Genomic DNA, 14,490 nt, shown 5'->3' with positions numbered 1-14,490 from the left:
AGTGGGGGAGCAACAGGATGGACACCCCGAGGCTACTTATTTACAAGCTCAAGTATAAGACAGAGCAACCTTCTGTCTAGAATATTAACTAGACAGCAGAAGAATGAAGGCATCTTGGGTTTTCCTTCTGTGCTTGTAATGTATTGTAAAAGAGAAATCAGTGTTTATTCCAGTGGTTGACAAGTATGTCCAAAGCTCAATATAGCTACCAGAGAGCAGCTGTATATATAATCTTTATGTGTATGCTTCATACGTCATCATTCACATGTGGAAATACCTGACCACTTGTGGATAACGAATCAATATCCATGCTAGACACCTCAGTATGCTGAGTCTTTTGGTGACAGGAGATAATCAATTTATTCTATACTAAAACACTGCTTATTGCTGCCCCAGTCCCTTCATCATGAGACAATGAAACAGGAACTTAGTGGATGACTAATTACAGGTCGCTTGGATTACATTAACAACCACTGACAGTAATAATCTTTGTTTTGTATAATGTGAACATGATGTGGCCTTGTTCAGGTTGTAAAACTGATTGACTTGTTGTGTAGGAATTGCGTGTTTAATTTGTCAGATGTACAAAGGTTAATAATGTTTTGAAATGAGACTGATTTTGTTTTAAGGTTCCCCCCACCGGAGCTCCAGCACTCACTTTACTGGTGACGTCGTACCACGGAGCTATGTGAGTGGAAACAGTATGTCACGCTACGGCTCGCGTAGCTACGACACGGGGGGATCACGTCGCTTTGAGTCAAGTCTACGCAGCTACGACACAGGAAGCAGTTACAAGAGCTACGACTCGGGTAGGAGGTTTGAAACTGGGCGGACGTACGACTCGGGCAAAAGTTATGATAGTGGTCGAAGCTATGGAACCAGTGGTAGCACCAGTACCACATCGAGTAGATATGCCAGTCCCACATCAAGTTCAAGGTCATACACATCAGGCACACCATCGTCCTACTCTCCAACATCAACAAGATCATACAGTAGCTCCTACTCATCGCGGAATGGAAGTAGCGAAACAGGTTCAAGGCTAACCAGGACAAACAGGTATGGAGGGTGAGATTTGCAAGGATATGTGTTTTATATGAAGATACTGAATTTTGTGATTCATGACCTTCCTAGAAGTGCTGTATAATACTGTCGTGTACCTATGGTAAGCCTGACCAAGTTGGCAACCAACATCACTCACTCACAAGCCTGAAATGTGTATCATAATTTGTGAAGGATTTTGAACGATACAAACATATGCGACCAGTACACACAAATGTATAGAATTGATGCAAAAAAAAATACATATTGCTTCCCGAGGAATGCAATGTTATTTTTTTTTTACCAAATCTTTTACATGAAATATTAAGTTCCTGTTAATGAAAGTAAGTAATTAGTGATTGGGGGTCCTCTGTACCACTAGTTTTATAGGTCAATGTAGAGCCCTGTCTGTGTCAAGAAAACTCTTCACACCTTATAATAATAAATAAAGTCTATATGCATTACTATTTAAAAAACTGAAAATAAGTACCAAGTAGCATATTCCTGCAGGTGATTTTGATTTCATACGTTGACAGCATTATTCCAGCTGTGTCATCAGTAGCAAGTGATCTACATGTAGATAAAGGGAAGCTACTCTTGCAACCTTGTAACTGCTGAGGCAATATCTTAGTAGCTTTCAGTGCAACTTTAACAACTGTAATACACATCTCTCCTGTGGCCTATCGTGTGCATGAAGTATTTCACTATCTGCTCGTTAAGCTTGTTATATGAGATCCACTGACAGATAGATATCATCCATTACATCAACGTTCTTAATTAGGACTTCATACTTGGGTCCTGAGTATAAGTTTGTATGCAACTCAATGCCTGAAATTGGTTAGTGCAAATGTACTTTTGACTATGATAAGGTGAGATGTGTGTATCCTGTGTTTAATATCAGCATGTCCCTTATGTGTATGGCACATTATGTTGGTTTGTTAATGATATTAGTTATGGTATTAGTTCCAGTAAGGAAAACAGCTGGAAGATAGTTGTACCAACAATAATTACAAAGTGTGTGTGTGTTATCCTATTTTCTGAGATTCTGATTGGATAACCAGGCCTCAAAGTTGTGACTAAAATGGTTGCCAAATGCCTAGATTTTCAGTTTGTCTACCATTAAAAATTTAGAGGTTGCCTACTTTGAAAATTTGTCTTGTGGCAACAAATTTGTATTACTTCACATAAGAAGACTAAGACATTAATAACTTGATTGATATATTCTGCTCTGTTTTGTCGATTGTCAGTTTTCCGATTGCAATGGAACTCGTGTCATCTCACTTATTGTCTGTGTCTATGAACATTTTGATAGCTCTATGCAGTGGTGAGAGGATTTGGTTATTCTACATAGGTTTATTGTGTGCAGTGCATCAAGTTTATGAACTTCTGACATATGTAGACCGTTCCGCTTTTCTTGGAACTAATAATAGTGATGGTAGCAGCGATTCAGAGTTGATGGATCAGAGGATAAAAGTCTCAAATGTAGTATAAACTTGTTCCACTATGCTACACGATTGTATACAAATGTGTGACAGTCTTTAGATACATATTTGTGGTACAGGTTGATCTTTTTGCTATTGCTGTTTTTGTTCTTCAAGCACTTGTCAGGTCTTTACAACTGATGCTAAACTATGTTACAATGTTCATGTTTTATCTCACCTTTCTTGAAACAAAGACAAAGGCCAATGACATTTGGTTAACATGATTCACCTACATATAAGGTCAAGGTCATGCTGATGGTCATTGGTGTAGTATATTTGCCACATCGAGTTGAAAGGCCTTTTTTAGAAATATATTTTATAAGTCTCACGAATGTTGTGTTTATATTATTTGGACACTTTATATATTTCACATGGACCTACTTTCAATGAGTTGCATGTGCTATAATTTTGCTGCAATATATAATTGATCCTGGAGACAAAAAAGGGTTTTTAATGCTGTTTAGCCCTTGGGAATGAACTAATATTGAAGGTCATATTCACTATCAAGGTAATATGCTGAAAAAGTGTTATGTTCATGATACCTCAGGAAGTGATTAGTTAAGGTAAGTCTGCATAGTCAGTGTACTGTTAACTCTCTATGTTTGTATCACATCTTATGACATCTTTGTAAGAGCTAGTGACCATGTTTCAAGCATGTGATTGGCTGAAATTGAGGTCAAGATAAATCAATCTGAAGTACATGTTACATTCTTATTTAAGGTAGTGAGAGGTATATGACTTTATGGTTTTATATTGCAATGCAATGGGCATGTGCTTTCCACACCAGAAGTGATGTCAGAGTAGAAATCCCTTAAGGTTCCCCATTATGTTAGCTGTAGGCAGGGTACTTAAACCTGGTTTGATGTTTTAGTATACCATATTTTCTTGAGTATAGTGCACACTTTTTTCCAAAAAACACAGCTGTGCAGAAGGGGGTGCGCATTATACACGAATTATGAGTTTTGATGTTTTTTTCCCCCCCATGGAAAGACATTACCGTGAGCACGTAACACCGGAAATACCATGTCAACAAATCCATACTGAAGTACGCAAATTATTCATGTAATTACACTGTCTGGCTATAAAAAGTTTTCTTTGTATTTCTGGACTTATGTTTGTAACTTATTTCATTAATTTTATTCAAAATACCTTTTAATATTGTTTTAATTAATTTCGGCGAAATCGTGTGTTCCGATCGCACAACTCACCGTTATTAACAGCAACCGAGGTCAGATTATCGCTATTGACGCCTTGAAACGAACTTTAGTTGACAGAGAATGGATACATATATCATAAATGACATACTTTGAATCGTTAAAAGTCATATTTGTTTTTGTTGGACGATTCTATGTCAACATGTAATTCTCGCGATCACGTGCACGGGAGCCTTGACGGTGAATGGTCAGACTGGTTCCATGTAAAAAATAATACCCGGCAATAGCGATCAGCTGCTTCGCTTAGGGTTATTATTATTTTAAATATGTTTAGTAAAAGCTGCATCTAAATTAACAAGATATTGGAATATATTATTCCTGATAAAAAAAAAGAGAGTTTCAGAAACAATTTTTGCCGATCCTTGCATTAAAAATACTGTAAAGTTATATCATTGGGTGTGTCTTGACCAAATCACCGGTAGATTCCAAGAAAACGAGTGTACAGCTGATTGCTGTGTACGGCTTAGTTTACGAGAAAATACACAAGGTAATCTTAATCCCTGGATATAAAACAATGCCTAGTAGAACAAAAAATACAATTTAAACGGTAAATCAACATGTCTGGTGATTTTTTATCTCAAATTTCAAATTTGTACTGACAAAGTTTCTCATCACCCGTTCGTTTGCTGGACTTTGCTGAAGGGGTATGGTGTAATTTTTTTCTGCGCATAATATTCAAATTTCTTTTTTTCCAAAATATTGAATCCGCTAGAGGGGGCAGCGCATTATACATGGGTGTGCACTATACTCAAGAAAATATGGTACATGCATTTTACCAAACTGAAGGTAAAGGTATCCCACTGGAAATGTGTGGTGGCATGTAATGATTTCTGGGGCCTTCTTGAAATGGTGTTGAAGGTGCTGCTTCTATTTACAAGAATGTGTATTGGGTGACATGAACACATGCTCTGACCATTTTACCTCTGTGTGACACAAACCCTTAATTTACTTGCCTGACCATGTATTTTGGAATTAGTCTCAGTATATTCTGATCTAACTAGATCAATGGACATTTGCACTGGTGTTGAAATCTGGTATATGGCTATTATTTCCACAAATATCATGTGTTTGACAAGTTTTCTTGTCTTTGTACAAAATGCATCTGTGTTTTTCTGTATACTAATACAGTTTAAGCAAGTGAGCTATATAGCCCTTGAGTCTTTATTCTTGATAGAACTGTCGGTTGCTTTAGCTACCAGTCTGAAGTGTGGATCTAGTAATGTATATTTTGTTTGAGTAAATTTAACTAATAAAAGCTTAATTTATTTTGAAATTCCTCTGCAGTAGATTTGGGGGCTATAGATTATAATGTTTTTGTGTAAAACGTTCAAATCCATTTGGGCTTAAACTCAAAACACTGACACTTACCTGATCATGCTTATATGTGTTTGTACAAACAATAAGTTGATCGAAGGCTGTCAGCAACTCATTCATTTCTACATTTCAAGAAGAAAAGACAGCCAGTATGTTTCTACCTTTCATTTTGTAACATAAAATGGAGATTTTCCCAAGACACAGCACATGAAAAGAAATGTAATCCTTTTATTGAAGTAAATTTGATTATTTTGATGTTGATCAGCAACAATATCCAATGATATGCTCAACATTCATGTATTCTCTGCTCGTTTCAGCTCTTCAAAGCCAAGTGATGGTACTTCATCACCAACAACCGAGTCCAGATACTCTCGCAGTGGATACACATCCCCACGAAGCAGCATCCCAACACGTTCCTCAGAGTTAGCAAATGGGAGGAGCCCACGATCTAGTTTGTCATCAGAACCTTCATTAGAATCTAGGGAAGATTCTCTGACTCGAAACACAGAAGGTCGAAGGTCACAGCGGAACCGGGACAAAAAGTCTGATAGTGATGATAACAAAGATGAGATTCCATCATACCGCAGATATTCCCGATCATATCTGGATACCAAGACAGAAGGTGACAAAGATGACAAGAAAGATGATACCAGAACATACAGCAGATATGGCCGAACATACCATGATTCGAAAACAGAAATAGATAGCGACAAGGACAAGGAGGACAGGTCAGTTAGTAGATATTCACGGCGACATCGGGACACAGATACTGATATATCAGAAACCAAACCAAGATATGAGTCCAAGTACGACACTGGCTCAGATACAACAGAAGCTATTCTAAAGCGAGCAGAGAGACGTCGGTTGCGTGCTGAAGCTAAGAAAGATCTGGCTGCTACAGATGACTGTGGTACCAAAGATGATTCTTCAAACACAACAAGAGAAGGTGAAAAAACTGATACGAAGGAAGATGCATTGACAGAATGGCGACGAATGAGAGCACTCGGGCAAGGTTCTCTGAGTTCGGACCTAAGTTTAGACAAACCTGATGCCACAGATAGGCTATCAAGGAGAGACAGGACTGGCTCATTGAAAGACAGCACTGATGATAGTGATACTTTTGTGAGGCAGTCGAGCTATCGGAGACGCCATAACATATCTGAGGAGAAGGACACTGATTTTTCTACCAAAGAAGAGAGTAGCACTCCAACTAGAAGTTTTCGTCGTTTCCAGCGGGAAAATCAATCTGAAGAAAAAGAAGATGTAAATGAAAAGATTCGAGAGAAATCTGAAGAAAGGGCATCACGCGCTGAACGAATTGCAAAATATAAGGAAGAGCGTCGAAAGGAACTTGCTGCCATTTCTAATCTTACTAAACAGTTGGATAGTGATTCAGAAGGTTCAGGAGTGGTTGCTAGACCGTCTTTGTTTCTAGCAGCGAGTTCCCAGAGGCAGAGCTCAGAGGAGAGATCTGAAGATGGCAAAGGTGCTACATCCAGTCATGCTGATGGACAGACGCATAGAAGACGTCTACCTGAAATACCCAGTTTCAGACAAGACATATCAGGAGCAGACATATCAGTTGGTGGTGTTGCCTCTAAAACAAAACCCGAAGTTGTTTCCAGTGACAGTGGCATATCTGAAAATGAGGCAAGATTTCGCAAAGACACATCTCTGAATGCCAAATTAGGTGTAAGCGCTACCGTGAAACGGTCATCTTCATTAAGAGAAGATAAAAGTTTGGCAGAAACAACGAAACAGTCTTCAAGCAGGTCCAGAGATGAAACCAGGAACAAGTCACGTAGCCGTGATCGTCTGGATGTAGACAGAACTGCTTCAAATCGTCACTCTTCTGGTGATAATCGATCTTCAGAAGATGAAGGGTCAAAGTTAGATGTCAAAAGTCGATCAATATCTGAAAAGACACTAATATCAACATCAAAATCAGTACGAAGATCACAAAGTGATGTCACTCGCACGTCACATAGTGACCCCAACTTGGAAAGTTTGGGGTCAGAAACCCTGCTTGCATCAAGTGCGCTTGATCAACTCAAACTGAAACAGATAGCAAGAAGGGGAGAACTTCTTGAAAAGAAGACTTTCGGAGCTAAGGACAGATCAGCTGACTACCAAAAATCATCTGAGAAAGCAGGAACTGAAAAGTCAGAAAAGACTACTGCATCAAAAACTCTTTCTCCACTGAAAACTCCAACAAAGATTGTCGGAGGGGAACGGATGCCCCTCTCCCCTGATCCACTGGATGATTTGTTAAAGAAAAATGCTGCATTCTTATCAGATGTAGATATGGAGTCAGAGATTGGTTCCTCATCTTCCAATGCTTCAAAGTCTTTCAAGAATGATAAACCTAGAAAATCCTTGAGAAGACGTCACCTCCAGAAATCCATGAGCAAGAAATCTTCAGTGGATGAGGATGGGAAAGAGGAAACAGCTAAAAGGTGAGTTTAACTTAGTATCTGACTTGGTTCATGCTACTTGTAACTCAATAAGGGTGTTTATTAACTGTGTGATGACTTGAATCCGAAGTCTAGCTAGGTTGTCTAATCACAGTATATTATGTCTTTTACTGATGAGTGTATCAAGTTGTTGCAAGGATTGGTTTAATCTCCTGTATAATGAGCTTTTATTATGACACACATTTATATAAGTTCTAAAAATTGAACCTTGTGGGAGAATTTTGTTCTTGCTGCACTGGGTCTACCTCTGACTATAAAATTAGGCAGAGATGTAGTATATAAAATCTCCTGTCTGAAGGTGGAAAATTAACTGCAAATTAAACTGGTTTATAAAACAGTCACATGTTGTGCAAGATTTTGTTATGCGTAATTTAAAGAGCATATTTCGTATATGAAAACTGAGCGAATAAAATACTGCCTAATATTTGAATGACATAAATATATAACAAAGGAAGTTATCATGAAATGGATGGCCCTATCTAACATGTTCATTAGTCCTTAGATTCCATCATTCACTTGATTGTGTAAGTGTAATTTGACTAATGTTGCGCCATTACTAATTGAGTACTTGCCTCATCATGAAATGTAATGAATTACTTAAGGTTTGACACTTTTTTGTTTGACGTCATAGCATGTTTCATGTATTTGGCAATGTTGGAGAAAGATGACATAGGTACAAGGATTATCCTGGAAATATTTACCTATGAGAGAAAATCTCCCCTGGTCCAAAAGCAATGAGTTTTTTTGGCGTGTGATGAGATTTTGCAAATTTTCAGAGACATTTTGTTTTCACAAAGTGGAGACTGTATTACCGTTGAAACCGAATTATTTTGCAATTAATGTTACTAGATTATATAGATATATCCGCCAATATTTTCGAACATTAATTATTCCACTGTTAATATTTAAAAATATTAGCAATAGTATCAACAAAAAAATACATTAGTATTTATATTTCTGTTCATGAAGATCATTCAGAAGGCATGTTTACCACCATCAGCTGTACATTTCCTTGGCATGCAGGGGATAAACAATTTCTAGGTCTTTGACGATGTCTGTTAAGATCGTAATTTAATATATTCAAGTGATGATATGAAAAAGCGACTGTTGTAAATGGTGTTACAGTTTGTTGGCAAAAAATATATCATTTACATTCCAGTGCTTTCTGTAGTGTGTACTGTATCAAAGACCGGGTGTCTGACCGTATCAGATGAAATCTGAAGCTGTGGCAAAATCATGGAGACCTTCATCCTCCCTCATCATGCTCATACATGACAATAGATGGGATAAGTTTGTGGAGAAGACGACAAGGGATTATAACTAATACAATCTCTATCCCTATGATAGCAGACTTTCTACTACATCTACGTCAGGGCACTGTTGTACAAAACAACCTTAGCACTAAGACTGTCGTAAGTCTATGTTAATGTATGGGAGCTGCGTTCACCTTAGCGCAAAGGTCCCGTTATACAACGGTACCCAGGACAATAAGTTCCGACAAGGAATGATAGAAGGTTACAGAACGGCACTTCACTCTGTACTGCACAATGAATTCTACCTCTCGTCAACAGACCCACATAGATGCCATCGAAGGAGACTTTTCATATCGTGCAAGCCTCATTCCAACAAGGACATCACCAAGGCTACGATAGCGGGTTGACTTAAGTCTACCATTACAGTTATACGCAGGCACAGAATTCCACTCCCCATTGGATCCTGCTCGGCTCATAAAAACCGGAGCCCTTGCCACGAGTCTCACTTCATGGATATCTGTTTCGGTGGAATAAGTGGTGTCTTACTGTCTTACTCACAAAACACCTTCAACAGCTTTTACTTGCGCATGACATGCAGCCGGACCCAGAGGGCATATATTCCATTGGGCCAATGGTCGCAACGCAAACTATCATCCACCAATAGTTTCCTCTTTCTATAGAAAAATAGTTTCCTTCTTCTATCGAAAAAAAAGGGGGGGGATGGGGGGGCTGAGGGAAGGTAGGATCCAACACCAGCAACATCAGAGGGTGGGTACACCCTTGATTATCTTGTCTATTAGGTGTAAGATGGATTAAGAGCACCTTGAGTATCAACTGCTCCAAGAACTAGGTTCAGATGACCAGAAGTGTTGTCAGAGACGTAAGAGATAGAAACCGGAAGTGACGTCATCACTGGAAATAGCAGTACAAGGTCAATCTAATCAGGAGAATTGCCGTCATATAGCTGGAATATTGCTGAGTGCGGCGTTAAACAAAAAACCAACCAACCAACTAATCAGGAGATGACGTCTTTTGGTAGAAATAGACCATAAGAGAAGTCATTATCCAATAAAGAGGAGGTGACAGACCGGAAGTTGCATCAGAACTGGAAGTGAGGTCAAACCGAAAGTGACGCCAGCACCGGAAATATTGTCACAAATCCATTTTTTTCAACAGGAAATGACGTCATTTGGTGGAAATGGACCAGAAATGATGTCATTATTACAAACAAGATCAGCAAATATAACGGTGATTCTAGTGAAGGTATCACATATTTGACTGATTCTTGATGCATTCTGATTTTCAAGTCCTCAAGAGAAATTTCAGGGGAAATTATCATGGGTCAGGATTAGAATCAGTGATTAAATGGTTTCCAGAAGAGGATTACTGTCAATAACAGAGGGAGTTACGAGAGGCAGATTCTGCCAGGTCCCTCTGGTATATTCTGGAAAAGATGTAATGGAGGTAGAGGATTCGCAAGAATTATTGAACAGTAGTTATCATTGTTAATAATTCTAAGATTACTACCTCTATTACATCAAGAGTACTCCCACCCACCTCCCTAATTCATCTACCTCTAGTGGTTAGATGTTGGAAAGAAGTGAGGTTTCCCGCCATTACGCATGTCATAGCTTGGGTTGCTATAGTGCTATTCGGGCACAACTAATTGTGGGTAATTGACAGTGAAGAGGACGTCTGTTGAAAATCTGAAAATTTAGATAGGGTGACTAAAGCCAAAATAAAGGATTTATGGCAAATATTATAGAGGTAGTATTCTTAGAATTACTAAAAATGATAACTATTGTTTGATATTCCCGAGGTACGCCCATACAGCACAATGTTAAAGTGACTCATTGTATTTGAAAATGTAGACCTAGAATTATCCCTGGTAGATACTTTTATTCAAGCAATACAACATGTCAATTCAGTGAGAGTGTCAATTCAGATAAAGCTATTGAAAGATGTAAGCGATTTTCAATTGTGCTGAATGAATGTTGATACGATATCTATGACAACTATGCGAGAATAACGTGGAATCACGGCCTAAATCAATCCCTGAGGTATATCAACTAATATATATCTAATCCTATTTTCATTCATAGTTGGAAAATCGGGATTTGTACAATAGTATTTATTTGAAAAAAGCACTCGCACCTCTTCTACAAGATCATACCTGTTAGGCATCAATTTTATCTGAATAAAATTATTTTAAAATGAACAAATATATGTTTTAGTCTGTTTTCAGTTGTACAAATGGGTATCTCATACCTCTAGTCGCATGTTAAAAGGAAGCCAGAAGCTGGAATGTAAACAATAAACTTGTTTCCGTCCGGTTGCGCATGCACCTCCCTATGATATGCCACAAATCTCTCAGCGCGCCTCTGAGCTGGTCGCTCGAGAAGGACTTTTCGCGATAGACTGCTAGTTTGTTGTCTACTAGTACTTATCGTGTGTCTACAGTTGTTGTTCTAATAAAGTAATGATAATATGTCTTCCCTGTAGACTCCTGGAATGTAATCCTTGGTAATCCATTGTTTGTGTTCAACACGTGTTTCACTGTTTGACTTGATTATACACGTGGCAACATGTTGGGCATTTGTGCCTCGTGTCAACGAAAACTGTCTAAAGTAGATCCTCACAAGTATTGTCCTTCCTGCATAATTAAGGACGGGTTTTCAACGTGTTTGTGGGATAAACGTTGTAAAGAATGTGAGCACTTGTCTTCTATCCACTTTAACTTGTATCTTCGTGCGTTGGCGAAGCGGGCTACTGACCAGCGCTACAAGCAGAGAAGGTCATCGGGTGGATCCTTGGACTCTGCACCCTCTACATCTGGCCCTGGGGGTGGCGCGTCGGCCACACCCAAGAAATCAGTTGATAAAGACCCGCCTCAGTCAACTTATGTTTTCGACAAGACACGTGACCGTTCGCCTGCTGTTGATACTACCTGCACGACTGATCGTCAATCGGTTGATCGAGAGCGTCACTCAGCCACCCCTGTTACGACGGGACCGGGTGGTGACGAGGACCACGAGGGGACTACGGTCCCCAGTCGGTCCGTCTCTCGTCCTACCAACGGCGATAGGAACGTCGTGCGGGTCGACAGTGAACACAGATCCCTCTAGAAGTCGTTCCCATTCACGGGACGACAGGTCGAGGGCCTCGTCGAGAGACGACACGAGGACGTTCGTCGCCTTCGTGGACGTCGTGAGTTCGTTTCGGACGATAACTACGATGGGGATCGTAGTACTTCTACAGTTAGAAATCGTAGCCCTCGCCCCCACAGGGACGTGCGACGCTCTTAAAGGGAGTTTTTTGGAGATCAGCGTCTTCGAGCTGATGACCGATCGATACCCTCGTCTCACTTTCCTATCGACCCGACTTTGATAGCTCAGATCACGGCGGCGGTACTCGCCTCGACGGCGTCGACCAAGAAGGATTCGACTACGTCGGAGGTCCATGGACCATCGACCAGTACACCAGTTCCTTCATCTACGCCTACACAATCGACGTCGACGATGGATTGTGACGACAGCCCTCCTAGGCCTCCCAAAGACATTGAGTTGTTTGCTTGGCTATCTAACTTTCTGCCTGAGTTATTAAATGATGCCGACAAACCGACGCGTGCTGGCTTTAAAGTCGGAGATACGCCACAGTCTCTTCAGTTTTCACCTCCCGATGTCTTCAGAGCCATGGCTCATGATATGGACCAGAACTTTGCCTCTGCTCTACCGGGACAGAGTTTCAACAAGCCGCCTGGTCAATCTAGTTACCCGATCTATGGCATGCCGTTTTCGTCACCCATGAGTAGGGACTTGGATTGGGGGCTACTCTTCAAGACACCAGCGCCCTCCAAGATTCTAGTAGAAGACAGGCATTTGGAATCCATGGACACTGCTGTTCGTCACCAGCTACAACCGCCTGCTATGCTGTCGACAGCGATTGAGGCCCTCTCAGTGTACTTTGAGGAGAAAGACCCCCTCGACGAGGACGAAAGGACGGTGCCATCAATCCTCACCTGTATGCAACAGTGGATCTCGGACGTCCTCGCCCAGTCCCAGATTACTACGGCGAGTCGTCATGGTTACATCGCCTGCACTGACCTACCTGATCGTCATGGCAGGACACTCTTACGGGCCCCGTGGTCATCGCAACAGTTGTTTGACGGTCGTACCAACGATGTTCTGGACAAGTACTCCAAGGAAGCCGAGCGTGACATCATCATTTCGGCTTCACACAACATGTCCAGGCAGCCACCGGTTTCGAACGCTCCACGACGTCATTATAGAAACGAGAATGTGCAACAGGCCTTTCGTAGGGACACGCCTCGACAGCCGTCCCGCGAGAGTGATGCGGACAGAAAAGGTCGCCAGGTCTCCTTTTCCAATTATCCCAAGGGGGGACAGAGCCAGCGGGGGCAGAAGTGAGGACCCTTAGACATGGGCGTACGCGCCCGTCTCATCCCGGGGGCCAAGAATGTGATAGTCGACGCCCTGTCGAGACCATCGAGGCCGTCTCCCACGGAGTGGATGATCCACCCGACAGTTTTTCATCTGCTGACAGATCGACTCTGGTTGCCTCAAGTAGATCTCTTCGCAGGTTACAATAAAAACTGTTGGTGAATGAACGCATTCTTCTGTTTTTGTTGTTGCATGCAGTACTTCGGCTGTTTTATTATGGTTATTCGGTGTATGCATCGTCTTCCCATACTTTATAGTACTGCTCGTATTTTTTAGTTGCCTTGTATACTGCGAGTTGCTCTGTACCTAAATTATGCGCCGACCACACTTCGATTGCAATTCAACTGACGTGTGCAGTTGTCTTGTCGCATCGATAATTAGTTGTGTGTCGAAGAGCATTAACCATGCTATTTTTCAGTACCTTGGATACGACGAGTCGTTCTGTACCTACATTATAAGCCGACCACACTTCGATCGCAATTCAACTGATGTGTGCAGTTGTCCTGTCGCATCGATACTTACTTGTGGGTCGAAGAGCATTACACATGCTGTTTTAGTTACCTTGTATACTGCGTGTTATCTGTAACTAAACTATACGTCGACCACTTCGATCGCAGTTCAACTGACGCGTGCAGTTGTCCTGTCGCATCGATAGTTAGTTGTGTGTCGATGAGCATTAACCATGCTGTGCATTCGTGATAAACAATTTTTCTCGTCCGTGCATCTGGTCGAATGTTCTATTGTCACTACAGGGGTGAGGAACTTGGTACATTCGACATGAAATAGGTCACTTCCTGATTACTTCCCCGACCCTCCTTCCAGTGTTCCGTCGAATTCTACCCATTTATACGACTGAAAACAGACTAAAACATGGGTTTTTCAGATTAAAAACGATGTTTTATTGGTCTGTTTTCAGTCGTACGTTCCCACCCAGCCATCCCCACTGGGAAGTAATCCAGTCCAGTCCTGCTTGATGGCTTATTCTTCGAGATTTGTGACATATCATAGGGAGGTGCGTGCGCAACCGGACGGAAACAAGTTTATTGTTTACATTCCAGCTTCTGGCTTCCTTTTAACGTGCGACTAGAGGTATGAGATACCCATTTGTACGACTGAAAACAGACCAATGAAACATCGTTTTTAATCTGAAAAATATGTTTAATATGACACATGTATCGATAATTTTTATGTGATTATTTTTCTACATCTTGTCTCATAATTATACAATGAAAGATGTGAAAAGAGCTCCTTTGGTC

General features: G+C 40.8%; 1 protein-coding gene across 6 annotated transcripts in view; it reads left to right on the top strand.

Annotated features, from left to right (window-relative positions):
• Window positions 1-14,490, top strand: part of LOC124152171 (supervillin-like) — a 180,564-nt gene that overhangs the window by 63,676 nt on the left and 102,398 nt on the right. For all 6 annotated transcript variants that reach the window (XM_046524995.2, XM_046524998.2, XM_046524997.2 and 3 more), the window contains exons 3-4: window positions 630-1,056; window positions 5,365-7,503. In XM_046524995.2, coding sequence (XP_046380951.2) covers window positions 704-1,056; window positions 5,365-7,503 — 2,492 coding nt within the window. In that variant the 5' untranslated portion in view covers window positions 630-703. The remainder of the gene's footprint in view (window positions 1-629; window positions 1,057-5,364; window positions 7,504-14,490) is intronic.

The sequence above is a fragment of the Haliotis rufescens genome, unplaced genomic scaffold, assembly GCF_023055435.1.
Source record: "Haliotis rufescens isolate VD_foot unplaced genomic scaffold, xgHalRufe1.0.p SCAF_4, whole genome shotgun sequence".
Lineage (NCBI taxonomy): Eukaryota > Metazoa > Mollusca > Gastropoda > Lepetellida > Haliotidae > Haliotis > Haliotis rufescens.
This window is presented reverse-complemented; position numbering and strand designations above follow the sequence as displayed.